This window comes from Sus scrofa, chromosome 3 (assembly GCF_054392235.1).
Source record: "Sus scrofa isolate SSC_HxYL_T2T_F1_AM1 chromosome 3, Sscrofa_HxYL_maternal_Yorkshire_Landrace_v2.0, whole genome shotgun sequence".
NCBI lineage: Eukaryota > Metazoa > Chordata > Mammalia > Artiodactyla > Suidae > Sus > Sus scrofa.
In genome coordinates this window covers 46,320,337-46,345,181 of record NC_139385.1, presented here as the reverse complement: position 1 = coordinate 46,345,181, position 24,845 = coordinate 46,320,337, and the positions used below count along the sequence as shown (strand labels likewise).

The following is a 24,845-nucleotide window of genomic DNA, read 5'->3' as shown; positions in this document are numbered from 1 at the left end:
TTTTTTTTTTTTGTCTTTTGTCTTTTGTTGTTGTTGTTGTTGCTATTTCTTGGGCCGCTCCTGCGGCATATGGAGGTTCCCAGCCTAGGGGTCCAATCGGAGCTGTAGCCACCAGCCTATGCCAGAGCCACAGCAACTCGGGATCCGAGCCGCATCTGCAACCTACACCACAGCTCACGACAACGCCGGATCGTTAACCCACTGAGCAAGGGCAGGGACCGAACCCGCGACCTCATGGTTCCTAGTCGGATTCGTTAACCACTGCGCCACGACGGGAACTCCTCGGATTCATTTCTGATGAGCCCCAACGGGAACTCCTGGAGCACTTTCTTCCTTTTTTTTTTTTTTTTTTGTCTTTTTAGGGCCGCACTCACGGCATATGGAAGTTTCCAGGCTAGGGGTCAAATTGGAGCTACAGCTGCCAGCCTACACCACAGCTTATGGCAACGCCAGATCCCTAACCCACTGAACAAGGCCAGGGATCGAACCTGCATCCTCATGGTTACTAGTCAGATTTGTTTTCGCTGAGCCATGGTGGGAAGTCCTTGGAGTACTTTGTTTGCATGTTTTCGTGTTGCTCTCAGGGCCCCTGTTGAGCTAGGGCGGTCACACCATCCTTAGCTTACCAGAGGAGCAGCCGAGCCTGGTCCTGTCCCGGTTCCACACGGCGTCCGGTCCCGGTCCTTCTGCCACACTCCACCTCCTGGCCAGTGGGGGGAGTGCTCTCTGCGCACTGCCTGCCTCAGGGTAGCTTTCAGGTTCCCTGGGCCAGGATGCCAGGGGCCCAAAATTTGAAGGGAATGGTCTGGCTCCATCAGGCCTTTTGGAGCCAGGAACCACATTTCTGGGCTCCTAAGATAGCACCTCTTTTTTTTTTTTTTTTTTTAATTAGGGCTGCACCTGGGGCATACGGAGGTTCCCAGGCTTGGGGTTGAATCGGAGCTATAGCTGCCGGCCTACACCACAGCCACAGCAACTCAGGATCCGAGCTGTGTCTGCGACCTACACCATAGCTCATGGCAATGCTGGGTCCTTTAAACCACTGAGCGAGGCCAGGGATCGAACCTGTGTCCTCATGGATGCGGGTCAGATTCGTTCACCCCTGAGCCATGATGGGACCTCTGAGAGAGCGCGCGTGTGGCCTGCGGGACGTGTGGGAGCGAGGCATCTTCCGCTAGGCTCCCAGGGTGGTGTGCTGGGTTCTCTGACCGCTGCGGGGCCCGGGGCCCCTGTTCCAGGCCATGACCTGTCCGAACGAGGTGGTGTCCTACGAGATCGTCCTGTCCATAACCCGACTCATCAAGAAGTACCGGCGGGAGCTCCAGGCCGTGACCTGGGACGTCCTGCTGAACATCATTGAACGCCTGCTCCAGCAGCTCCAGGTGAGGTGGGCGAGAAGGCCGGGGGCGCAGGGGGGACCACGGGGCTGTCCTCTGATGGTTCTCAGTGGTGTTGACTCACCATCCCCGAAGACGGCCGTTTCCCCCAAACCCACTCCATCAGCTGGAGCAGAAATGCCTAGTAGGTGACTAGCCCAGTGACACGTGAGGCCCTGCAGATGGACCCTGAAGACAGTTCCCAAAGGGTCCCCAGGGCCAACGGTGACGTGCTGTAAGTTTGGGGGATGGCATTGACCATAGCAGGGAGGACGTGCCGGTGCAGGGGCTGCAGGGGAGACGAGGCCCCGTCAGGCTCGGGGCGGCGCGTCTGAACACCGGGGTGGGCAGTGTGAAGGCAGCCAGGCCTGTGCTCCACCCTCCAGACAGGGAAGACTGCAAAGAAGTGAACACACTTCCAGTTTCACTGAAGGAGCTCAGAGGTTGCCACTCACTCTAACAAGTAAAGAGCTGAGCACACGAAAAAATCGGTAACTCTTCTTAGATCCGTAAGAGAAATGAGGCCACAGGATAGCTCCCCTCAAAATTGGAAAGACTGAGAAGAAAATACAGGGAATCACAGATCACCAGAGCAGAAATTCACAAGCTGACACCTCCACGAGAACCAACGCCACGGCTGACTGGCCGAAATTGTAACATACAAATTGCTGGAGGCTCAAGAGTGGAGAATTCTGACAAACATTGGAGAAAAGTCCTCTGTAGGCCAGGATGAGAGGAGGAATCACTCTGAAATACAGCAACACCCTCTGGTCTTCTTAAGTTCTACTGTCAAGAGAAACTGTTACACCAGAGCGTAACCCGCGGGGTTTTATCAGAGCCGAACTGACCTGGAGGAAGGAAAATAGCCAACCTTCCATCTGGGAGAAGAGAATAGTCAGTGCTAGGCCCCTCTAGCCATCATGTTCCACCAAGAAAGGAAAAGTGGGGAAAGGGGAGGGGACCAAGCAACACGTGTGATGTTTTGAGGAGGGCTGGGGGTTGGTAGTGCCTGTGCCCTCGTCCCCTGGGGAAGGCTGCTGGGCCAGGCCCTTGTCGCTCACAGCGGGTCAGGTAGTGCTTTGTCTTGGAGTGACGGGCTGGGAGCAAACTCCAGAAGGCCCGTGGCAGTCTGTGGCGTGGGCATAGTCACGGCTCCTGGAGTTGCCCGTGGAAACCCCGCCTGGCGGGAGGGCCCGGGGGTGTCTGGACTCGGCTCCTTTGAGCTGCGGACTCATGCCAAGTGCCTCGTGTGTAACTGCATCTTGGCGTTTCAGAGCCTGGACAGTCCGGAACTCACAGCCATCGTCCACGACCTGCTGACCACAGTGGAGGAGCTGTGTGATCAGAACGAGTTCCATGGCTCTCAGGAGAGATACTTCGAGCTCGTTGAGAGATATGCGGACCAGAGGCCTGTAAGCCCACCCCTCCGGCTCTGCGGGGCCTCGGGCTCAGGCGAGAGGCTGGACTAGGTTGGGTTCCTGGCGGGGGCTGCTCAGCTCCGGGAGGCCTGGCTGAGTGGGTCTGGAGTGAAGACCAGGGCTGGCTTCTCCACAGAGTTTGTGCTCCTGCGGGGAAATCTGCGGGCATCGGCAAGCTGAAAGCACGTGTGTTTGCGGCGAGGGGTGACAGCACAGCCCGCCCGTCCCCTTCCTCTGCCTGTGCTGAGGGAGGTCCTGGTTGGCGCCCCAGGTGGCAGGTGGTCCTGGCGCCAGAGACGCTCAGCCTGATGCAGGCCCTTTCTTGTGTGGGCTCCCTCCGGGGACCTCGGCATGGCTGGTCTCCTGGGCCAGCAGCGTGGGGCAGCGTTTACAAGCAGCCCTCTGGAGGGGCAGCTCGCTAACCCCAGGTCTTTGTCTTTTGGCAGGAGTCCTCACTCCTAAATTTAATAACCTACAGGGCCCAGTCCATCCATCCGGCCAAGGATGGCTGGATTCACAACCTGCAGCTGCTGATGGAGCGATTCTTCAGGTAGGACTTCTCCGGAGGCCTGCCTGTCCCTGTGACTGTCTTGCAGGCCGGGTCCGGGACACTGAGCCGGCACCTTTCTCTCTGATTTGCGAAAGCGACTGTTCTCACTGAGCAGGAAAAGTGTGTTTTCCAGGAGCGCAGAGTCCTCTAAGGCCTCTGCCCCTTTGCCCAGTTCCGGGTCTGGTTTTTGCCGAGCTGGGCCCCGGGCAGGGGGAATCTGGGTGAGGTGGGTGGGTCTACGGGCAGGTTCCCCCGGGAAGCCAGGGGAGCCGGGGCCCGGTGGGGGCTAGACTGGCGCAGTGTCCTGCGTAGCCCCAGCTGGTTCCCTACCCCCAGGAATGAGGCGCGCAGCGCTGTGCGGATCAAGGTACTGGACGTCCTGTCCTTCGTGTTGCTCATCAACAAACAGTTCTACGAGGTGCGTGTCCGCCATGGCCTGGAGCCCCTGCCAGTGGCTGCCAGGGCTGGGCTGGTGGGTGCGGCTCGCCCCTGCCGGCCTGCAGCCTCCTGGGGTCAGCCTGCTGGAGCCCCTGGGGGGCCTGCTTTCTCAGCAGGCTCTGTTTCCACCTTCCCTCCTTCCCTCCCCGCCTTCCCTCCCTCCCTCCCCCTTCCCCCCTCCATCCCCCCCTCCGGTCTCCTCTCCCTCCCTCATTTCCCCCCTCCTCCCTTCCCTCCCTCCCTCCACCTCTCTCTTCCTTTCTCCTTCATTCACTCCTCCCTTCCTTCCCTCCCTCCCTCCACGCCCTCGGCCAGTCCTGTGGCTGCGTCCAGGAGGGTGCCATCCCTGCCCTCAGGAAACGTCTTGCCCAGGCCTTTTTGTGACCACACTCCCCCTGTAACCTGGCGGAGGGCGTGGAGGGAGGGAGGGAAGCCGGCTGGCCTGGCCTGGTCCGTGGGGTGGCTCCAGGCCCTGCCTGTCTCTGCTGCCTCTCTCTCCCTCTGCTCCATCCTCCGCGAGGTCTGTGCTGAGAGCTGCCTTCGGGCTCCGCGTGTCTCCCCATGCTTCCCGGCGGCCCCGCCAGGATCTCCCCTCCTGCCCTCTCCGCAGGCAGCCATCCTTTGCCCTGCCTCTCTGTCCTGGGAGTCCGCTCTCCTTCGGGGTCCAGCTTAGCACTGCGTCTTTCAGGAAGCTCTCCTGGGGCCCTCGTGGTGGGGGGCCCTCGTCCTGCTTTCTGGGAAGGTGCCCGGCGTGTTGCCTGGTCACAGGGTCCCTGTGCTGTAGGGACGAGCTCTCCCTGCCCCCGGCGTGTGCACAGAGGCGCCTTCACATCAGATCCTTCTTCCCTGTGACCTTGAGTGACAGAGTGAGTGGGGACCTCACTGCTGCATCACGTCTGAGTGGGGCCTGTGGGTCTGTGCCCCAGCTGGACCACCGTCTTGCTGCCATTGTTCTCCTGAGCCAGGGGGCCCTGCAGGGTGCCCTAGAAGGGCCCTCGCCCGCCCCTTCTGCGGGTGGTCCCCTGGCTGGAGGATGGCGTTCCCTGGCAATTGCTCACCCCCGCGCCCTCGTGCCTGCTGCAGGAGGAGCTCATCAACTCGGTGGTCATCTCACAGCTCTCCCACATCCCCGAGGACAGAGACCACCAGGTCCGAAAGCTTGCCACCCAGCTGCTGGTGGACCTGGCCGAAGGCTGCCACACCCACCACTTCAACAGCCTGCTGGACATCATTGAGAAGGTGAGGGCCGCTTGCGTCTGGGGCCTGGGCTGCCAGTGGGGCCGCTCTTTGTGGCCACGCTCAGGGGGCAGCGGTGTTCTTTGGACCCGCTGTCTCTGTTCTCTGCAGAGTGACGGCCTGGTCTCTTAGAGACGCGGCTTCCCTCCCAGCAAAGGCGGGCGGCTGCACTGTGTCCTGCTGCCTGGGCTCTGGTGTCAGCAAAGGAGGCCGGCTTCGGGAGGGGTTTGGGGCCACCGTTCTTCCGCACAGCCAGCAACTTCTCATTAAAAGAAACACGCTATTTGAAATGCGTCGCAGGTTTTGAACCAGGCCTTGGGTCGAGTGGGCCTCTCCTTTTGAGAAAAAAAGGAGAAGGTGTTTGCTGATAGAAAACATTGGGTCTACTATTTATTCACTGCCTCACGGAGCCCAAAGCTGCGAATTTACTTAGTTATTTGATTGTTTTTTGCTTCTTAGGGCCACACCCACGGCATAGGGAGGCTCCCAGGGTAGGGGTGGAATCAGAACTGCAGCAGCCGGCCTGCGCCACAGCCACAGCTGCATGGGATCTGAGCCGCATCTGTGATCTACAGCACAGCTCACGGCAACACCGGATCCTTAACCCACTGAGCAAGGGCAGGGATCGAACCCGCATCCTCATGAATACTAGTCGGGTTCATAACCGCTGAGCCGTGATAGGAACTCCCCAAAGCTAGGGATTAATTTAAATAGAGGTCTTTTGGAGTTCCCACTGTGGTGCAGTGGCAGGACGCAGGTTCAATCCCAGGTTGGTACAGCAGGCTAAGGATCTGGTGTTGCCGCGGCTGTGGCGAGGGTCACAGCTCTGGCTCGGACCCGCCCCCTGGCTTGGGGATGTCCGCGTGCTGCGAGGCAGCCGCAAGGTTAATGAGTGGGTAGAGGCCTTCTCTCCGTAGGTGATTGCCCGCTCCCTCTCGCCACCCCCCGAGCTGGAGGAGAGGGACGTGGCGGCGTACTCGGCCTCCTTGGAGGACGTGAAGACAGCGGTCCTGGGGCTCCTGGTCATCCTGCAGGTGGGCCTCTGCTCTGTGGGGGGTGACGACCAGCGTGTCTCGTGCGAGTGCTGCCCTTTGGGCCTCGTCTCCAAGGAGATGCGGCACTCCCTGAGGGGAAGAGTGTGTCGGGTGCGGTCCTCGCTGTCCCAGCGGGGCTCAGAGCTCTTCGCAGGGTGGGTGCGGCCCAGCCAGAGCTGATCTGTGCCAGAACCAGCCCCTCAGCTCCAACCACAGCCGCCGAGATGGGAAGGGCTGCCGTCCATTCTGGCCCCACGGTTGTGCCGTCTTTTTTAAAGGACAGCTTTATTGAGATGCAGTTCACACACCGCCCAGATCCCCGTTGGAAGCCTAGGGATCCGTGGTTTGTCTGGTACTCACAGGGTTGCACCGCTGTCATGAAAACCACTCGTCACCCTGAGCGACTCCAGGCCTATGAGCGGTCCCTCCCATCCACCCCTCTGTACCCCCGCCCTTGGCGATCACGGATACGCTTTCCATCTACTAGGAAACGTTTTTCTTCTTTCTTTTGGGTTCACCTGTAGCGTGTTCAAGTTCCTGGATCAGAGATTGAAGCCATGTCCAGCAGTGACCTGAGCCATTGCAGTGACAATGCTGGATCCTTTATGCACTGCTCCATAAGGGAACTCCATCTCTATGAATTTGCTTATTCTGGGCATTTCTTTCTTTTTTCTTTTTCTTTTTTTGTATTTTTTGTTTTCTGGGGCCGCACCTGCGGCATATGGAGGCTCCCAGGCTAGGGGTCCAATCGGAGCTACAGCTGCCGGCCTCCACTACAGCCATGGCAACGCCAGATCCGAGCCGTGTCTGCGACCTACACCACAGCTCACGGCAACGCCGGATCCTTAACCCACTGAGCGAGGTCGCTGGGTGTTGAATCCGCGTCCTCATGGATACTAACCAGATTCGTTTCTGCTGCACCGCAACGGGAACTCCCTGATCTGGGCATTTCGTGGAAACGGAACCGTGCTTGTGTGACCTTTTGTGTCTGGCGTTTGTCATTGAGCATCGTGTCTTCAGGGGTTGTCCGTGCTGCGTGCGTGCTGGTGCACAGCACAAGGTTCCTGCCTTTCTACGACTGGTGTTTTCCCATCGGGATAGACCGTGTTTTGCTTGTCCGTTCATCAGTTGACGGACACTCAGGTCCTTTCCCCTTTTTGGCTGTGGGGCGTTCATGCTGCGGTGAACACTCACGTTTCTGTGTGGGCGTGTGTTTCATCTCCCTTGGAGGTTCACCTGGGTCAGGGGATGATCCTGTTTAATCGGTGGAGTGGCTGCCATACCGGTTTCACAGTCTGTTCCATCTCGCCCCCCAGCAGTGGTGGCTGAGGTTCCGGTTCCTCCATGTCCTCCCCCACACTCCTTGTGTTCTGTGTTTTCATTATTGCCACGGTAATAGGTGTGAAATCTTGTGGGGTTTTTTTTTGGCCACACCGTGGCATGCAGAGGTTCTCAGCCACGGCATCGCAGTGACAGCGCCAGATCCTTAACCCGCTGTGCCGCAAGGGAACTCATGAAATCGCGTGGCCTTGATTTGCCTTTTCCTGGGTATTAATGACGAGCGCCTTTTCCTGTACCAACTGGCCGTTTGTGCACCTCTGGAGAGGAACGGGTGGGCAGAGCAGCGGCTGCCGAGTCCTCTCTGTTCTCTTGGCGTCGCTTGTGCCTTGCCAGGCGTGGAAAGCTGGCTTTTACACTGAACCAAGGAGGCGCAGCTTTGTGGATCCTTCTTTCTTGAAAAAGAATAACAGCGATGCATTTTTTTAAGCGCTCACTGCTCTCCTCCAAGGCTCCAAGGCCAACCCCCAAAACCAAGGTTGCTGGCAGCACCGAGGGCTCTTAGACCTGCTCCCCAGTCTTGTGTGTCCGAGAGGTGCCCTTGACCTTGCAGAGGTCAGGTGGCAGGGGCTGGCAGGGGGATGGCAGCTCACCTCCCCTCACGGAGCACACCTGGTGCCTGGCTCTGCCCCGGCTCCTCCCGCTTCGCCTCGTGGCGTCAAGGAGGTGCCCTGTCAGTGTACAGGGATCTCTGGTCCTGTTGCCACGAAGTGCGCCCGTGGGGGAACCCCGTGATTTATTCACCGACTCCCTGTGCATGATGTGGTCTTTTGATTTTTTGCAAAGACTGAGGGATGAGGCCTGTGAACAAACCCCTGGGATGAAGCCCCGGAGTGTAGTTGGTGCCCTGAAGGTTTTAAACATTTTCAAGATGGGTGGGTGCTGCCCGTTACCTCCACAGAGCTCACCCTGGTGCCTCTGCCCAGGCACCAAGGTGCTGACGCCCTGGCTGTGTCTCGGCCCCTGCCCCACGGTGACCAGCACTCTCTCTCCGCAGACCAAGCTCTACGCCCTGCCCGCCAGCCACGCCATGCGCGTGTATGAGACGCTCGTCAGCCACCTCCAGCTCCACTACAAGCACAGTTACACCCTGCCCATCGCCAGCAGCATCCGGCTGCAGGTAGGACGGGGCCTGCCAGGCACTTGGCCATGGCTGCCTTTCAGGGCTGGCCGTGGTGGGTTCCCTGGGGTGCCCAGCAACTGCATTGGGCTTGGAGATGCAGTGACCACAGGCTGGGGAGGTGGCAGGTGGCCCCAGCTGTCGCTGTGGCTGCACCAGGACATGCTGCTTTTTCTTTGGCCTGCAGTGCCTCTCAGTCCTGTGGTGGCTCCCGGGTGGGGGGGCAGAGAGGGGGAATCGTGCCAACTTCCAAGGGGCATATGGCTCCTTGCTCCTGATGCTGCAGGCTGTCGGTGGCCAGTAGCAGTGGTTTGCGCTTCCACTGTGGGAGCTGGCGCCAGGTTGAGCAGAGGTCACTGCAGTGGAAGCCCTGGTCCCTTCCAGAGCGTCTGCCCAAGACGGGGCAGCCCTCTGTCATTGAGGGAGTCGGCTGAACGACGGGTCGTTAGTTGGGGGATGTGAAGGCGTCCTGAGCAGAGCTCTGCTTTCTGTACCCAGGGCCACACAGTGCTGCCTGGCCAGCGTGTGAGACGTCTACTCCTGCCCACCCTGTCATCACGGGTGTGGGAGCGTCTGGGCCTCCCAGGGCTTTGAGGGAGGAGGCCGAGGGGGCCCGCGCCTCCCCGCCTGGCACCACCATCTGCGCGGTGAAGTTGGGGCGTGTGTGCCGTTAGCAGGCAGCCTTTTCTGAGCCGTGTTGGTCTGCGCGGCCCACCAGGCGCCGTCCTGCTCTGTTGGTCATGCCCTCTCCCTCTGCAGGCCTTCGACTTCCTGCTGATGCTGCGGGCCGATTCCTTGCACCGCCTCGGGCTGCCCAACAAGGACGGGGTTGTGAGGTTCAGCCCCTACTGCCTCTGTGACTACGTGTATGTGGGGCCGCGCCTTCCCCTGTCCCTGGCTCTCGGGCGGGGGTGGAGGGGCCTGCCCTGACTGCCCGTGCCTGAGAGCAGGTCCCCGCAGAGCCTGACGGCAGCTGGCTGGCGGCTCGGAGCCTGCGTCTGCCCCCAGCCTGGTGGAGCGGGGGCCTTGGCCTCAGTGCTTCCTTCCTCGGTCCCATAGGGAGCCGGAGAGAGGCTCTGAGAAGAAGGCCAGTGGTCCCCTGTCACCTCCCACCGGGCCACCTGGCCCAGTGCCCACAGGCCCCACCGTGCGGCTGGGCTCGCTGCCCTACTCCCTGCTCTTCCGTGTCCTTCTGCAGTGTTTGAAGCAGGTGAGACAGCCGGTCCCTCTGGCTGCGTTGGGTCAGACGGAGCCGCGACAGGTGCTGCCCAGGGGGGCACAGCTCCTTCCCTGCATTGGCCATATCAGGAGGGTCACAGCTCGTTTCCAGGCTGTCGCCCCAAGGTTCCACAGTGGCCCTGGAGCCGTGCACTGCACACCTGCTGTGTGCTGCGCCTCCTGAAGCTGGCTGTGCAGCCTTGGAGACATGCCTGCCTCCAGGAGGTGGTTTTGGTGCAGAGGTGACGTGTACAGACAGATACAGAAAGTGGGGCGTGCCTCAGAAGGAGGCACCCACAGGCTGTGTGGGATGGAAAGGGGGTGCATGAGGGGGGCAGGTCATCTTCCAGCGGCAGGAGGGAGCAAAGGCGGAAAGCAGAGTAGGTTCCCCACTGTAGGGGACGGAGCTGGGATGAGACCCGGAGGTGGTGCCCGAGGCGGGAGGACAGGGGGCGGCAGGGGCTCCCCAGGGAGAAGCGCTGGAGAGAGAGGCAGAGTTTCAGCTTCTGTGTCACCCGGCCTGGATCTGGGATTGGGACTCTTGGCCACGGGTGTGGTTTATAGGCAGGGGTCACCCCACGGGAGACTGGGTGGGCTCTCGGGATGGTCACAACCCCGTGCGTGTTGCTGTGGCCCCCGGGGTGACTCTGGACCCAGGGTGACTCGGGACCCGTGGACCGTCGAGAGAATCCCCGCACCTTTTCCCTTAAGCCAGTTCCGCAGCCTCTTTTCTTTTCTTTTCTTTTTTTTTTTTTTTTGTCTTTTTGCCATTTCTTGGGCCGCTCCTGCGGCATATGGAGGTTCCCAGGCTAGGGGTCCAATCGGAGCTGTAGCTGCCAGCCTACGCCAGAGCCACAGCAACTGGGGATCGGAGCCGCATCTGCGACCTGCACCACAGCTCACGGCAACACCGGATCGTTAACCCACTGAGCAAGGGCAGGGACCGAACCTGCAACCTCATGGTTCCTAGTCGGATTCGTTAACCACTGCGCCACGATGGGAATTCCCATAGCCTCTTTTCTGAGCCGTCTTGCGTCTGGGCCCCTTGGGTCCAGGGCCCCCAGCGGAGGTGGGGAGGGCAAGGCCGTGGGGAGGGGGGGCCGGGTGTGCACAAGCTCCGCCCCCCAGAGGAGAGGCGTGTGGGCGGCCGGCTTCCAGGTGAAGCAGGGACCACGGGAGAAGGGGAGGGCGGCTGGGGTCCTCGCTGCTGTGCCGGCTGTGCCGACCCTGCGTCCCCTCGTCTGGCAGGAGACGGACTGGAAGGTGCTCCGGCTGGTGCTCAGCAAGCTGCCCGAGTCGCTCCGCTACAAGGTCCTCACCTTCACGTCGCCCTGCAGCGTGGACCAGCTGTCGGCCGCCCTCTGCTCCATGGTGCGCCCTCTGCCCCGCCCCGCGCCGCTCGCCCTGGGTCTGGGGGCCTCAGCTCCTGCACTGAGGCCTGCGAGGCCAACCCCAGAGCCGTGGTCCTCTCTGCAGTGTGGCCCGTCCTGTCTGCAGTGTGGATGGCGCCTCCGGGCCTCTGTGCTCCCACCCTGGCTCTCGGCTCTCGGGTTGGAGGGCTGTGTGGAGTTGTGACTCCTTCCCTCCTGCTCCTCCTCCTCCTTCCGGGCTCCCGAGACATGGGTTCCGTCTTCTGTCTCCCCAGTAGCTCAGGGTGGGATCCTTTGCTTCTCTGGAAAGGCAGGCAGATGGCGGGCCGCAGAAGGAAGTAGGAAGGTCTCGGGACTTTGCATCCCTTTTCCTGCTCGGCTGCATTCTCAGAGCTCTCCTGGTGTCCCCCGGCCACCCCATGTGACCTGGCAGCCAGGGAGGACTTCACATCTGGGCCTTGGTTGTTAGCTTTCAGGCCCCAAGACCCTTGAGCGGCTCCGAGGCACCCCGGAAGGGTTTTCCAGAACCGACCTGCATCTCGCTGTGGTTCCCGTGCTGACGGCATTAATCTCGTACCATAACTACTTGGACAAAACCAGACAGGTACCCCACGGGAAGGGGTGGTTGAGCTTTGAAAGCTCGGCCCCTGGGATGTTTGTTTCAGCCAGATGGCCCAACAGCTTCCTCATAGCCTGGGTGGCTGTGAGGCCAGGGGCTTTGCTTCCCCGTGCAGCCACGGCTCAGCCTGAGAGCGCAGACGTTTGAACTCACTGGGGCTCCTCGGTTCTCTTCCCAGGGGGCGGGGAGGTGGGCTTAATGCAGGACCTGGGTGCCTCTCCACCAGCAGCACCGTGTTCTTTCTGAGGGGCACTGCCTGGCTTGTCCTTGCTACAGCTTGGGATGGGTGCTACATTGCTGGGCAGAGCTGGGCCTGTTTTTCGGGGCAGGGCGGTTGGGCCTAGGGCCTCCCACTTCGTCTGCCTCCATGGCATCATCAGGTGCACAAGAGCTCGCCCAGTCATTTCTTTTTCTTTTTCTTTTTTTTTTTTGTCATTTCAGGGCTGCACCCACGGCATATGGAGGTTCCCAGGCTAAGGGTCTAATTGGCCGACCTACGCCACAGCTCATGGCAGTGCCGGATCGTTTACCTGCTGAGCGAGGCCAGGGATCAAACCGTATCCTCACGCCTAGCAGTCACACTCATTCCCCCTGTGCTCCAGCGGGAGCTCCTTGCCCAGTGTGTCTGTTCTGTTCCACACCGCTGGGTGAGAGGCCTGCAGTGAGCTGTCACCTTTACTCTCTCTCTCTTTCAAATTCCTGACCCTTTTTTTTGTCACTTTGCCCTCACTGATACTGGAACAGAAGTCTTGGGGAGGTCGGGTGGCCCCCTTGGGGTCATGGCTAGGCAGGGGGACTGGACTCAGATTGGGCCCTGAGCCCGTGCTCCTGATCAAAGTGCTGCCGGGGACTCTCGACGTCTCATCACCTGCCAGAGCCCCGACTGCTGGAGTGAGCCTGGCTGCGGCTGCTCTGCGGCCTGGCCTGGTTCTCACCGGCTGAGCTCCCGAGGGGTGGCCAGCCCTACGGGGCCGACGTTTCCCTGAGAACCCTGGAGGCCCAGAGTCTGAGGGACGGGACTGGCTACAGAACATCAGAACCATCCACAGGGGCTTACGCCACCAGGTGCTTTTCGGTGGCCTGAGCCGGCCCTTGTCTCCTGCTGGGCACAGCCACTCTGCCGTCCTGAGGCACTCTGCCCACGGGTGGTGGAGGGCTGGTGGCCTTGCTGTGTTAGGCAGCGTCTCCCCTTGCAATAAGGCCAATTAGTTGAGGATTCCAGAACCAAGGGGTGAGGGGCCCATGGCGTCCTGGCTCCAGGGTGGCCTCCAGGGTGGGCAGGGGAGCCGGGCCCCGGCCCGTGTGGGCCTGTGGGGAGGCATGGAAAGCCCTTGGCTCGAGCAGCCCTCCTGTCCAGTGGGCTCAGGTGGGCTCAGCTGCTGGTGGCTCTGCTGCTTCGGCCCTCAGAGGCCTGGGCGGTGGCACGCAACCTCCTATTCCAGAACCTTCTGGAGTGGGGGAGGGGAGACAAGCATGGCTGTTCGGGGGGGCAGAGGCCGGGGCGCAGAGGGCGGCCCTGGTCTGAGGCGTCTGTGCGGCCCACAGCGGGAGATGGTGTACTGCCTGGAGCAAGGCCTCATCTACCGCTGCGCCAGCCAGTGTGTGGTGGCGCTGGCCGTCTGCAGCGTGGAGATGCCGGATGTCATCATCAAGGCGCTGCCTGTCCTGGTGGTGAAGCTCACGCACATCTCGGCCACGGCCAGCATGGCCGTCCCGCTCCTCGAGTTCCTGTCCAGTAAGCATCTCTGGCTTCGCCTGGGTGCCTCTGGGGGTGCGTGCGAGCGGGCTGGGGCCGACCCCCGCGCCAGGGCTGCGCCTTGCCCGAAAGAACCCCTGGGACCTCCCTCTGGCTGCGGGGAGGCCGCCCGAGGGCACCTGGGACCTGCCGCCCTCTGCTGCCTCAGGGCCTTGGTGCCCCCGCCCTGTGCTGTGAACGCGCTCCTTCCTGACCTCTCCCTCCAGGGTCCGTGTGGATGCGCGGAAGTCTCCGTGGCCTGAGCTGGTGCCTGTCCTCGGCCTGGCTCTCGGAGCCTCCCTGCAGCACAGTTCAGAGGGGCCTTACTCGCCCAGGAGCGTGGGGTGCCACGCGCGCCCTTCCTTCCCAGACCTTGTGCCCACCTGGCCCTCTGCAGGCCTGCAGGCATGTGGGCAGCAGGAGCAGGCAGTGCTTTACCCCCGTGAAGGGCCACATGTGGCCTCAACCACGTGTTCTTTGTGTTTACACCCTTTCGAACACGTGGAGACTGTTGTTGGCTCCTGGGTCGTGAGATGGGGCCACAGGCGGGCGTTAGCCTGGGGACTGTAGTTTCCCAGCCCCTGGAGCAGAGAGTGGAGGCTCGGGGGTGGGCGAAGGTCATGTCCGGGTAGGCGGTTACCTTGCCTCCTCTGCCGCCCGCTCTGGTCAGAGTGGCTGCACTGGCTTTCGGAAACACCACGGGGAAGTTCCCCGTGTGCTGCAGCAGCAACAAACGAGTGTCCATGAGGATGCGGGTTCAATCCCTGGCCTTGCTCAGTGGGTTGGGGATCTGGCGTTGGCATGCCATGTGGTGTAGGTCGCAGATGCGGCTCGGATTCTGAGTTGCTGTGGCTGCCGCAGCTGTAGCCCAATTCAACCCCTAGCCTGGGAACTTGCACGTGCCGCAGGTGTGGCCCTAAAGAAAAAGAATCAGAAATGGCACAGGCCCCTGGCGACTCTCATCCCTGCGGTGCCCGTCTGCCAGGCTGTCTCCTTGCGTTGCAGCTCTGGCCAGGCTGCCTCACCTCTACCGGAACTTTGCGGCGGAGCAGTATGCCAGCGTGTTCGCCATCTCCCTGCCGTACACCAACCCCTCCAAGTGAGTGCCCTCCCAGTCGTGACTCGGGCCAGCGCTGCTTGCCGAAGCCAGGCCTCCCGGGGTAGAGCGCCACGTGGGCCCCTGTGGCCTTTGCCCCTCTGGTCTGCGCCCCCAGTGCCCGGCCTCTTGCCCAGGGACCGCCAGCCCACCCTCATGGTCTCGCTGCAGGTTCAATCAGTACATTGTGTGCCTGGCCCATCACGTCATAGCCATGTGGTTCATTAGGTGCCGCCTGCCCTTCCGGAAAGATTTTGTTCCTTACATCACGAAGGTGAGCCCGCGGAGGCCGCAGCCCGTGTTCCAGCTGGGACCTGCTTTGCCGCTGGCCGTGCGGGGCTGGAGCAGGATGATGGGTGGCGGGAAGAGAGATGGGGTGCTTCTGGGACACAGCTCGTTGCTGCCTTTGTCCTGGGCCTGCAGCTCGTCCTGGCTCAGGGCATGCCTGGGCGGGGCTGGCAGGTGCAGCGGGAAGCCTCGAGGGCGTGCGGCTCAGGTCTGCTCCGTTCTGCCAGGGCCTGCGCTCCAACGTTCTCCTGTCTTTTGATGACACCCCCGAGAAGGACAGCTTTAGAGCTCGGAGTACCAGTCTCAACGAGAGGCCCAAGAGGTGCGGGGCTGCATGGGCGGGCCTCGTGTCGGAGGTAGGGGGCAGCTCCGTGAGCTGGCCTGTGACCAGCATGGTGCGTACAGGCCGGCTGCCCCCAGGCCAGGGAGTGGACCTGGGCCCTGGCCGAGTGTGTACCCCCATGTGGACCATGCTGGGCTCCAAGACACCCTTAGGAGGTGAGGCAGGGCCCTACCTCTGAGGGCCGCAAACACCCCACACTTGGCTGGGAAGGCCAGCAGTGCTCCTCAGCAAGCCGGTCACTGTGGCCTGCGGTGTCATGGAGCCCCCGTGCTAGGTTGTGGCCAGTCCTGGCCTGCCTGGGCGGCGGGTGAGTGCACGTTTGCTGGTTGGGAATCGGGGTGCTAGTTCTAGGGCGTCTGAGTCTGGCACTGACTCCACAAATGAGCCCATGGTTGCATCGGGGCCTCTGTCTCCCCGGAAGCCAAAGCCCTGGTCTGGACAGGGAGGACCCCGGGCCCGCGGGTGCCCAGCCTCGGGCTGGCCGCCTCCTCCCGAGCGCTCGCCTAGCCCCTCGCTGATTGGGACACGCTCTCCATCGCAGCTGCTTTCGCCAAGTCTGAGGAAGCCGTGCTAGGCTGTGTGTTGTTGTCTGCATCTCATCGGAACGGCTGCCCCCCCCCCGCCCCCCTTTCCGTCCAGGCTTTTTTGGCTTCCCTAGGTGGGAACACGGCATTTTCCAGAAGGACCAGGTCTCTCAGGGTCCCGGTGGCTGGGGGCCAGGGGCCTTGAGCTAAGTAAGAACTGGCCTCTTTTTGGGCTGCGACCTTCAGGACCTCAGCACCTGGTCCCATGCGGGCAGGGCTGGCCTCGCTTGGGGTGGGCGGACGCCTGGTCAGCACAGCCTGGAATCTGTCGTGCGGTGTGATGCACACGTTTAATTTGCTCTCGTGTTCTTTGTTTGGGTATCCCGCGTGGAGCCATTTTCTCCGTCGTGTTTACGAGATATGTTTTCATGCGTTTTTGTTTTCTGTTTCTTCCCCCTGCTGACTGGCCTCTGGCATGGTTTTTGTCCATCTCACCCACGGGCTGTGACCTTTCCTCCTCCTCCCTCCAATGGCTTGTTCTCCCCTCCCTGGAGCTGGGCTCTCTGGGGCTTGGGCCTTCCTTCCTCACCTGGTAGTTTGAGGATAGCCAGGCCCCCCAAACAAGGCTTGAATAACTCCCCACCCGTGAAAGAATTCAAGGAGAGCCTTGCAGCCGATGCCTTCCGGTGCCGCAGCATCAGTGTTTCAGAGCACGCGGTCCGCAGGTAGAGGGCTCTGTCGGGCAGGGGCTCAGAGCCGGGAGCTCAGCCCACGAAGTGGCGCTGCCAGGCGGGAGCGCCCGGGGGGCGGTGCATGGGGCTGCTTGCATGACCTCATCGCCTGCCCATGCCCCCCTTGGCCGGAGCTGGAGGAGAGCTCGGGGTGGGGGGGGGACGCCCTCAGGCCGCAGGGGTGCATCCTGCCGAGCCTGGCCCTCGGGCCAGGGGACCCTAGTGGAGAGGGCGGAAAGGTTGCATTCTGTCACCAAGCCGCCCACAAGCGCGGGCTGGCTGCGCAGCGTCTGCAGTGGCCGGCCGGGGAGCCCGAAGCAGGGTGACCCCCGTCCGATGGCGGGTGTCCAGTGGCGGTGCCCGCAAGCCTGTCCCTGGAGGTCCGGGGTCTTGGCCCTTGATTCGAGCGGTGCCTGCGCAGGTCTGCTGGAAACACACCCTCCAGGCCTGGGCTTTTCTTTCACATCCTCTTGAGGGGACTTTCTTCCTGAGCCTTTTTTGTACAAGGGTCTGTGTTCTGTTGGAGCTGAAGTGGAACAGGGGCTTTTGTGGGGGCAGTGGGCAGGGGGCCAGCCGCAAGGGCCAGGGGAGGGGAGGCCTGGCCTCTCCAGGGTCGCGGCCTCGTCACTGCTCCCTGCCGTGTCCCAGCGTGGGGGTGGACTCAGGGCTGCGGCCTGAGCCGACAGGCCAGGCCGCTGCCTTCCCACCTGGAGGCCTCTGGAGGCCTCAGGGTCCCGGAGCTCGTAGACCACCCCCACCCCCACCCGGCCCCTCTGGCTTGGGCTCCAGCCCCAAGGCTGGCTTCTGCCGAGTCTGGTTGGAGTCGGCAGGGCGCTGCTGGGCTCGGGGTGCTCAGAGAAGTTCCCTTCAGCTCCTTCCCAATAGATTCTTTCTTGAGAGCACAGCTCCGCAACGGGGTGTGAAACATCCCAACGAAACCTGCACAAGCCCCTCCTCCTGGTCACAGGGGCGGGGCCGGCAGGACCCCGGTGTGGGGGTGAAGAGGCTCAGTGGAAGGCCAGACCCCCCCCCCGTCCCCCACGGGAGGCGGCCCTGTGGGCAGAATGCAATCTTGGTCGGTGTCCTGTGGTCCCGCGTCTCTGCATGACTCCACGGTCTGCCGCCCGGCCGTCGCCCGACTGTCCTGTGCTTCTGGGGGCGGGGCCTGTCTCTCCCGGCTCAGCCTCCACTCGGACGAAGGGGCCAGGTCTCCCCCCTGAGCCCGGCCGCCCTCCCCCGGGGGGTGTGTCCCTCAGTTGGCCGAGCCGTGGCTCCGCTGGCCTCACGGCCCCCTCAGCACATGCATGCCGTGAGCTTTGGCCCTGGTGGCAGATGACCCGGCCCCCTGTCCGGCACCCTGACCCCGCAGTGGCTCGTCCCTCCAGCAGGATCCAGACATCGCTCACGAGCGCCAGCTTGGGGTCTGCAGATGAGAACTCGATGGCCCAGGCTGACGACAGCCTGAAGAACCTGCACCTGGAGCTCACAGAAACCTGTCTAGACATGATGGCCAGATACGTGTTCTCCAACTTCACGGCCGTGCCCAAGAGGTGTGAAGCGGGCTGTGGGCCGGGGGCTTCCTCGGGCCACGGCCCCCATCAGAGCCACGGCAGCAAGAGCGGCGTGGGGGGCCCCGCCAGGCGCGAGGTTGGCGGACACTCCTGTGCTTTCAGGTCTCCCGTCGGGGAGTTCCTTCTGGCTGGTGGCAGGACCAAAACCTGGCTGGTTGGGAACAAGCTGGTCACCGTGACGACAAGCGTGGGGACCGGGACGCGGTCACTCCTGGGCTTGGACTCAGGAGAGCTGCAGGGCGGCCCAGAGTTGAGGTGACTGCTCTTTTCTGCCACTGCTGCCCCGCCTCAGCGGTGGCTGTCCTGGGCCCAGGCCTGCACGCAATGGTGGCGTGGAGTCCTTTGGTCACTCTGCGGGACCCTCTGTCCTCAGCTCCGACCCCGGTGTGCACGTGAGACAGATAAAGGAGGCGCCGGCCAAGCTGGAGTCCCAGGCTGGGCAGCAGGTGTGCCGCGGGGCCCGGGACCGGGTCCGCTCCATGTCTGGTGAGCCTCCGCCCCCCCCGCCCCCCATAGGGGCCACTGTGCTCAGGAAGGCCCTGGGCGCCGAGGGACAGCTGGCGGCCAGTTCCCGATCACTGGAGCCCTGTCTCTGGGAGGCCTTGTCAGGGGCCTCGGGTAGGGCACACGCACCTGCATGGCTGTGGCGTGAGGCCTCCTGCTGCTGGGGTCTGCGCCCGGGGCTGGTGTTTCTACGCACCCGCAGCAGCCCTAGCCTGCAGCCCAGCTCACGCCTGGTGCTCACCCCTGGCGCTTTTCTCCGCTGCAGCTGAGAGAAGCCGTGGTCTGACTCGGGCGGGTGCTGGGACCCTTTCCCGCTGCCCAGGGTGTACTGAGGGCCACACCCAAGGAGGCTGAGCTGCCTCTGCGCCCCAGTTCAGGGCTCAGCCAGCCCGGCTCCCAGGTGGCTTTCCCGCTGGGTTGGGCGGTGGTCACCAGCCCTCCTCCTTCTCCTCAGGGGGCCACGGCCTTCGTGTTGGCACCTTGGATGCTCCGGCCTCACACTTCCCAGGCAGCCCCTCTTCCCCGGGCTCAGAGACTGCCCCAGCCGGCAAGCCCGAAAAGGCCTCGGCTGGCTCCCAGCTCCCTGCGCAGAAGGAGAAAACAAACCTGGCGGCCTACGTCCCCCTGTTGACCCAGGGCTGGGCGGAGATCTTGGTCCGAAGACCCACAGGTATCTGGGGGTGGCCCTGCGTTCAGTTGGCCCGGGCCGCCGTTGGCCCGTAGTGGGGACAGTGACAGGCTCTGGGCACACAGAGTGAGTGGCAGTCAGGCTGGGCCACAGCAGCTGCTCAGAGGTGGCTTTTGAGCAGGTCCCCAGAGGAGTGTGGTGAGGGGAGACCCCAGTGGCTCAGCGGGGAGAGGGTCCCTCCTTGCTAGTCTGCTGGGGCCACTGTAACCCTGCCCCCCAGACGGGGGCCGTAAACTGCAGAAATTATTCCTCCCGGGCCTGGAGCCTGAAGTCAGGGTCAGGCTGCTGGGGGCTCGTTTCCCCTTCTCCTTGGCTCTTAGACGCCTTCTCACTGTGACCTCGCGTGGTCTCCCTCTCATCTGTGTCTTCATCTTCCGTTTCAAGGGCACCCGTCACAGCTCAGGGCCCGTCTGCATGGTCTTGTTTTAGCTTAATCACCACTTTAGAGAGTCTCTCTCCAAACCCAGCCTCGCCTGGCTCCCTGGTTGAGCAGGGCCCTGGAGGACGCGTGGCAGGGGCTGTGGGCTGGGGCCGCGGGGTGGCCGTGGGGATGCGCTGAGGGCTGCCGGCTGCGCCTCCACAGGGAACACCAGCTGGCTGATGAGCCTGGAGAACCCGCTCAGCCCCTTCTCCTCGGACATCAACAACATGCCCCTGCAGGAGCTGTCCAATGCCCTCATGGCCGCCGAGCGCTTCAAGGAGCGCCGGGATACGGCGCTGTACAAGTCCCTGTCGGTGCCGGCGGCCGGCTCGGCAAAGCCTCCCCCGCCCCCGCGCTCTAACACAGGTGAGCGCTGGCCCCGCGGTGCCTGCTGCGCGCCTGCGGATGGCACGTGCGCCCAGGGGGCCCTAGGCTTCTCGGCACCGCCAGCCTTGGGCGCGGGGAGGAGGCCGGCCGAGGGGGGACGCCCCTCTCCGGACCCTGACGTTGGAGAGCGGGGCCTGCTCCTGCGGGGGGCCCTCTTCTTCGGAGACGTGGTGCCGTGAGTGACGGGCTCGAGGCCCCCCTCAGCTGGCCCCTCCCCCCCGGGGGTGGGCGCTGGCCGAGGGCTGCTCTGCACCCTCCGTGCGCCCCGTGCCCAGGGCTCCCGGAGGCGGCCGCACCTCTGCTTGGGTTGGGGGGAATGCGCCGAGCACCCCCACGCCTGCCTGCGCCTGCCTGCGCTGCCTTGTGCCCCATCCTGCTGGGCCGGCGCCGTCCTTCCCACCCTCGGCCCCGGCCTTCCCTGTGGCCACGGACGATGTTTAGAGGCCGAGAACCTCTGTCCGCGAGGAGGGGCTGCGCTCCTCTCCCCAGACGTCCGTCCGCCCCGAGCAGCCTGGAGAGCTGGCCCGTGTGCGAGCCCCCGGGCTCGGGGTCTGTGGGGACGGGCGGGGCCTGTCCTCCTGCTTCCTGTGCGCGGCCTCTCCTCCTGCTGACTGGCCGCTCGCGGTTTCCCTTGCAGTGGCCTCTTTCTCCTCCCTGTGCCAGTCCCGCTGCCAAGGAAAGCTGCACAGGAGCATTTCCTGGGCAGGTATTCGTACGTCTCGCTAAGGACAGCGGTGCTTGCCGCGGAGCGCCTGCCTCATAGGTGCTGTTCCATCGCCCCTCATCCGGTCGCCCCTCCATGGCCCCGCCTGAGCCCCGTGGCCCTCACTCGCATGACGGCGTCTGTGCAGAATGCCTTTGCTTTGCCGGCGGGAACCCCCTCTGCCTCACGCCTTTCATGGCTGAGCTGTGTTGCCAAGCTGGCCGGGCCCTCCCAGCCCCTTCTTCAGGCCTGAGGAGGGGGTCTCGGGGCAGCTGGACCCCAGAAGCCGGCAGAGGACAGCCTTTTGGGGGCGAGCCTGGCCCTGGGGCTCAGCGGAGCTGACCCTGCCCTGGCCGCTGGTGGTCTGATTGGCTTTGTGAACCCGCAGATTGGGTGTGTCTGCCTTTGCTGGTGGCCCGCGGGGTGCTCCAGCCTCTGGGAGCCTCGCGGCGCGTGGCAGCGTGCGGACGGGTTCTCGCGGGCGGCTAACGGACTGCACGCGTGTGGGGCTGTGTTCGGGCAGCCGTGGGCTGTGCTGATTCTCAGCCGCTTTTTCTCGCCCTGCCTCTACCCTGGCGCTGGTACAGGAAACGCAGCTTTGGGGCTTCGTGCCCTCTCCTTGGTGCCCGGCTCTGGGTCGGCTTGGTCTCAGGAGGCGAGCCCCCGCTCCTCGGAAGGGCCCTGGGCCGAGTCTGCGTGCAGGGACTTGTCCGCCGTGGTGTTGCCCTTGGCCAGTCAGGGAGGCGCCTGGCTTCGCCCCAGCTCCTGAGGGCCGGTCTCCTCCCGAGCCGGGGCCCCGTCTCACGAGGGCATCTTTATACTCGGGGCCCGCTCTGCCCTGGGCCACCTGCCTTGCTGAGGAGACAGAGGCGGTCTCTGTGGACGTGGGGCAGGCGGGGGGCGTGAGAGAGACAGCCCGTGTCGGGCCTCACACCGCGGCCCCTCAGAGTGCCCTCCTCCAGCTGGCTCAACGGGAGGGGGGCTCCGCTGGGGGGGCGGCTGCTGTGCCCTCAGGGGGGACGCTGGTACCCCTGGAGGCACCAGGAGCTCCTGGGGCCGGACCAGCGCCCAGCAGCCCCACCTATGTCCTTCCAGACTCTGCGGTGGTTCTGGAGGAGGGAGGTCCAGGCGAGCCTGGTTGGCCAGGGGGGGTCCCCGAGTTGGAAGACTTGGAGGCGCCGCTAGACACAGGTCAGCGCTGCTGCCGCGCCGAAGCTTTCAGCAGGGTGAGTGTGGGCCGGAGCCGCTGGAGGCTCCCTGTGGGTGCTCCTACCCTCTGCACCTCCAGACCTCAACCCCAGCTCCTGGGGGCGGTGGGGGCCGACTCGGGGCCCCTGCCCCAGGCTGGTGGCACATGGGTTTGCTCTGAGCTCCAGAAACCCCTGCAGGGTTCCTTCCTGCTGTTGTCGCACTGGGCCATCCCAGGTCAAGGCTCCTCCCTGCGGCCTCCTTTGGTCTCCGGGACTCTTAGCTCCTTTACTGAGCTTGGGCCGCAGGCGGGGGACCCAACAGCTCGGGCTGCGTGGCTCTGCGGCCCTGGGCTGGGGCCAGGTGTGGCCTCACTGCCTCCAGGTAAACCCCAGGTGAGCTGGGGGGTGCCTCCTGATGAAGGTTTTTCTGGGCGCGTTCTCTTCTAGTCGTCCTCAACCTCCAGCCAGGAGGAGAAGCTGTTCCACGCAGAGGACTTGGCAGCCGGGGGCATCCCCATCGAGCGGGCCGTCTCCTCGGAGGGCTCCCGGTCCTCTGTGGACCTCACCTTCCAGCCCTCACAGCCCCTGAGCAAGTCCAGCTCATCGCCTGAACTGCAGACCCTGCAGGATGTCCTTGGGGACCTTGGGGACAAGGCCGATGCCGGCCGACTGAGCCCTGAGGCCAAGGCCCGGTCGCAGTCAGGGATCCTGGATGGGGAAGGCGCTGCCTGGCCAGCTCCGGGCGAAGAGGGCCGGGGCCGGGGTCCTTCCCAGACCGAGGGCCCCTTACCTTCCAGCTGCCCCCGCTCCCCCAGTGGCCTGCGGCCTCGAGGCTACACCATCTCTGATTCGGCCCCGTCGCGCAGGGGCAAGCGGGTGGAGAGGGATGCCTTCAAGGGCAGAGCCAGGACCCCCAACACGGAGAAGGTGCCGGGCATCAACCCCAGGTGAGCCAGGACACTTCCCAAGGGCAGAGCAGGCTGGGGTGCTCTGGTCGGAGGCGCAGGGGAGGGTGGTTCCTGTGGTCCCGAGGCTTTGGCCCCCGCACCCCTCGCCTGGGCCGTGCCCGCGAGCCCAGGCTTCACGGTCTCTGCAGCTTCGTGTTCCTGCAGCTCTACCACTCCCCTTTCTTCGGTGACGAGTCCAACAAGCCCATCCTTCTGCCCAGCGAGGTAGGCCTGCCTTCGCTCCTCTTGGGGCTGCCCAACGGGGGCCCCGGTGCTGGGGTGACCTGCCTGCGTGGCGAGAGACCGCTCCTGGGCAGGCACCTGGCGGGGCTGATGGCGGGGCTGGAGGCAGGGGACGGTCTCTGCCCGGGGCTCAGGCCCGGCTCTGTGGCTGCAGTCTTTTGAGCGGTCGGTGCAGCTCCTCGACCAGATCCCGTCATATGACACGCACAAGATCGCCGTCCTGTACGTGGGAGAAGGCCAGGTGAGGCTGCTGGCGCCAGGTGGGGTTCGGGCCCTTGTCTTCTGAGCTCGGTCGCTGCTGGAGCCTCTGGGCCCACTGGGCTCCGTGCAGGGCCAGGCACCGTGTGCACACGGGGTCCCTGGGGAGCAGGGCCCGGGAGCCCCTGCAGGTGTGAGCCCCTTGCTCTCCATGCCGTGGCGCAGGGGAGGAGGTAACACTGAGCGGAGATGTGCAGGAGGGGAGGCAGGCCGGCAGCGGCCGGGTAGGTGCCATGTGCTCCAGGGCCGGCACGGGGTGCTGGGCAGGGATGTGGGTGGGGCGGCGTGGAGGGGTCACTGTGGGCAGCCTGTGGATCCCGGGCAGTCCCCAGTGAGGTGGGAGGGCCTCGGGTGGTTCTGAGCAAAGGGTTCGAGTCGACTCGACCCGAGTCTCAAGAGCACCGTTCTGGCTGCCGTGGGCAGCGCTGCTGGAGGGAGGGCGGCAGGCCGAGTGAGCAGGGCAGGTCGGAGGAACGGGGCCTGGGGAGCACAGGGCTCCGAGGGCGTTCGGGATCCCTTGGGCCCAGCTTAGCGGCGGACTTAGTCACAAGAGAGCAGGGACGTAGGAGGTGACACACCCAAGGCAGCAGCTGGAGCAAAGCTGCCGCACCCCAGGTTGGGTTGACAGTAGAAGTGGGGCTGTGTGCTGAGTTGCACCAGTCACCCCCACCCCTGTGGGGGCCCTGAGAGCCAGCGAGGGACGGGGTGTGGATGGGGGCCGCCTGCCTGGGAGCAGGTGCCACCGAGCTCCCTCTGTGTCCCTGCAGAGCAACAGTGAGCTTGCCATCCTGTCCAACGAGCACGGCTCCTACAGGTACACGGAGTTCCTGACGGGGCTGGGCAAGCTCATCGAGCTCAAGGACTGCCAGCCGGACAAGGTGTACCTGGGTGGCTTGGACGTGTGTGGCGAGGACGGCCAGTTCACCTACTGCTGGCACGACGACATCATGCAAGGTGCCACCCTCCCCCACCCCACACATGCCAGCCCCCCCCCCCCAGGGCAGCAGCCAAGGGCCAAGGTCAACAGCCTGGGCACTGAGACGGCAACTGGCCGCAGAGCTCTGCTTCAGAAATCTCCGCCATCGGGGAGAGGAGCTGAGTGCTGCTGGCTGGGTGCCAGGGGAGGCGGCTCCCGCAGGCCCTCGGCTTCTGGAGAAACTAGGCCCTCCTGGCGCGCGTGGAGGGCTGGGCCCCTGCCGCCTGTCCTGGGCCCGCAGCCCCAGCCCGAGCAGCCCTGGCTCGCCCCCTGCCTGGGGCCGTGCCCGCTGCTCAGCTCCACCCCGCCCTGCCCCGCAGCCGTCTTCCACATCGCCACCCTGATGCCCACCAAGGACGTGGACAAGCACCGCTGTGACAAGAAGCGCCACCTGGGCAATGATTTCGTGTCCATCGTCTACAACGACTCGGGCGAGGACTTCAAGCTGGGCACCATCAAAGTGAGCGAGGGACCCTCCTGCGCCGGGCCTGGTCTGCGCCAACAGGTGCCCTGGGTGGAGGCC

General features: G+C 63.8%; 1 protein-coding gene across 20 annotated transcripts in view; it reads left to right on the top strand.

The window, feature by feature from the left end:
- Positions 1 to 24,845, top strand: part of TSC2 (TSC complex subunit 2) — a 36,619-nt gene that overhangs the window by 9,367 nt on the left and 2,407 nt on the right. The window contains exons 11-38 of one of the 20 annotated variants that reach the window (XR_014840982.1): positions 1,239 to 1,382; positions 2,651 to 2,788; positions 3,241 to 3,344; positions 3,681 to 3,762; positions 4,866 to 5,021; positions 5,936 to 6,052; positions 8,388 to 8,510; positions 9,270 to 9,376; positions 9,570 to 9,720; positions 10,977 to 11,099; positions 11,568 to 11,702; positions 13,263 to 13,452; positions 14,458 to 14,551; positions 14,720 to 14,822; positions 15,064 to 15,158; positions 16,300 to 16,428; positions 17,823 to 17,984; positions 18,108 to 18,260; positions 18,379 to 18,491; positions 18,964 to 19,179; positions 19,781 to 19,984; positions 20,643 to 20,768; positions 21,804 to 21,934; positions 22,346 to 22,845; positions 22,995 to 23,070; positions 23,243 to 23,329; positions 24,114 to 24,300; positions 24,643 to 24,782. Coding sequence is in view for 16 of the 20 variants with exons in the window: in XM_003354671.5 (XP_003354719.1) it covers positions 1,239 to 1,382; positions 2,651 to 2,788; positions 3,241 to 3,344; positions 3,681 to 3,762; positions 4,866 to 5,021; positions 5,936 to 6,052; positions 8,388 to 8,510; positions 9,270 to 9,376; positions 9,570 to 9,720; positions 10,977 to 11,099; positions 11,568 to 11,702; positions 13,263 to 13,452; positions 14,458 to 14,551; positions 14,720 to 14,822; positions 15,064 to 15,158; positions 16,300 to 16,428; positions 17,820 to 17,984; positions 18,108 to 18,260; positions 18,379 to 18,491; positions 18,964 to 19,179; positions 19,781 to 19,984; positions 20,643 to 20,711; positions 21,804 to 21,934; positions 22,346 to 22,845; positions 22,995 to 23,070; positions 23,243 to 23,329; positions 24,114 to 24,300; positions 24,643 to 24,782 (4,032 nt within the window). In the remaining 4 variants the exon portion in view is untranslated. Of the gene's footprint in view, positions 1 to 1,238; positions 1,383 to 2,650; positions 2,789 to 3,240; positions 3,345 to 3,680; positions 3,763 to 4,865; positions 5,022 to 5,935; positions 6,053 to 8,387; positions 8,511 to 9,269; positions 9,377 to 9,569; positions 9,721 to 10,976; positions 11,100 to 11,567; positions 11,703 to 13,262; positions 13,453 to 14,457; positions 14,552 to 14,719; positions 14,823 to 15,063; positions 15,159 to 16,299; positions 16,429 to 17,819; positions 17,985 to 18,107; positions 18,261 to 18,378; positions 18,492 to 18,963; positions 19,180 to 19,780; positions 19,985 to 20,642; positions 20,769 to 21,803; positions 21,935 to 22,345; positions 22,846 to 22,994; positions 23,071 to 23,242; positions 23,330 to 24,113; positions 24,301 to 24,642; positions 24,783 to 24,845 lie in introns of all 20 variants that reach the window. The other 19 variants (XR_014840981.1, XM_085017840.1, XM_085017839.1 and 16 more) reach the window with 19 other exon arrangements.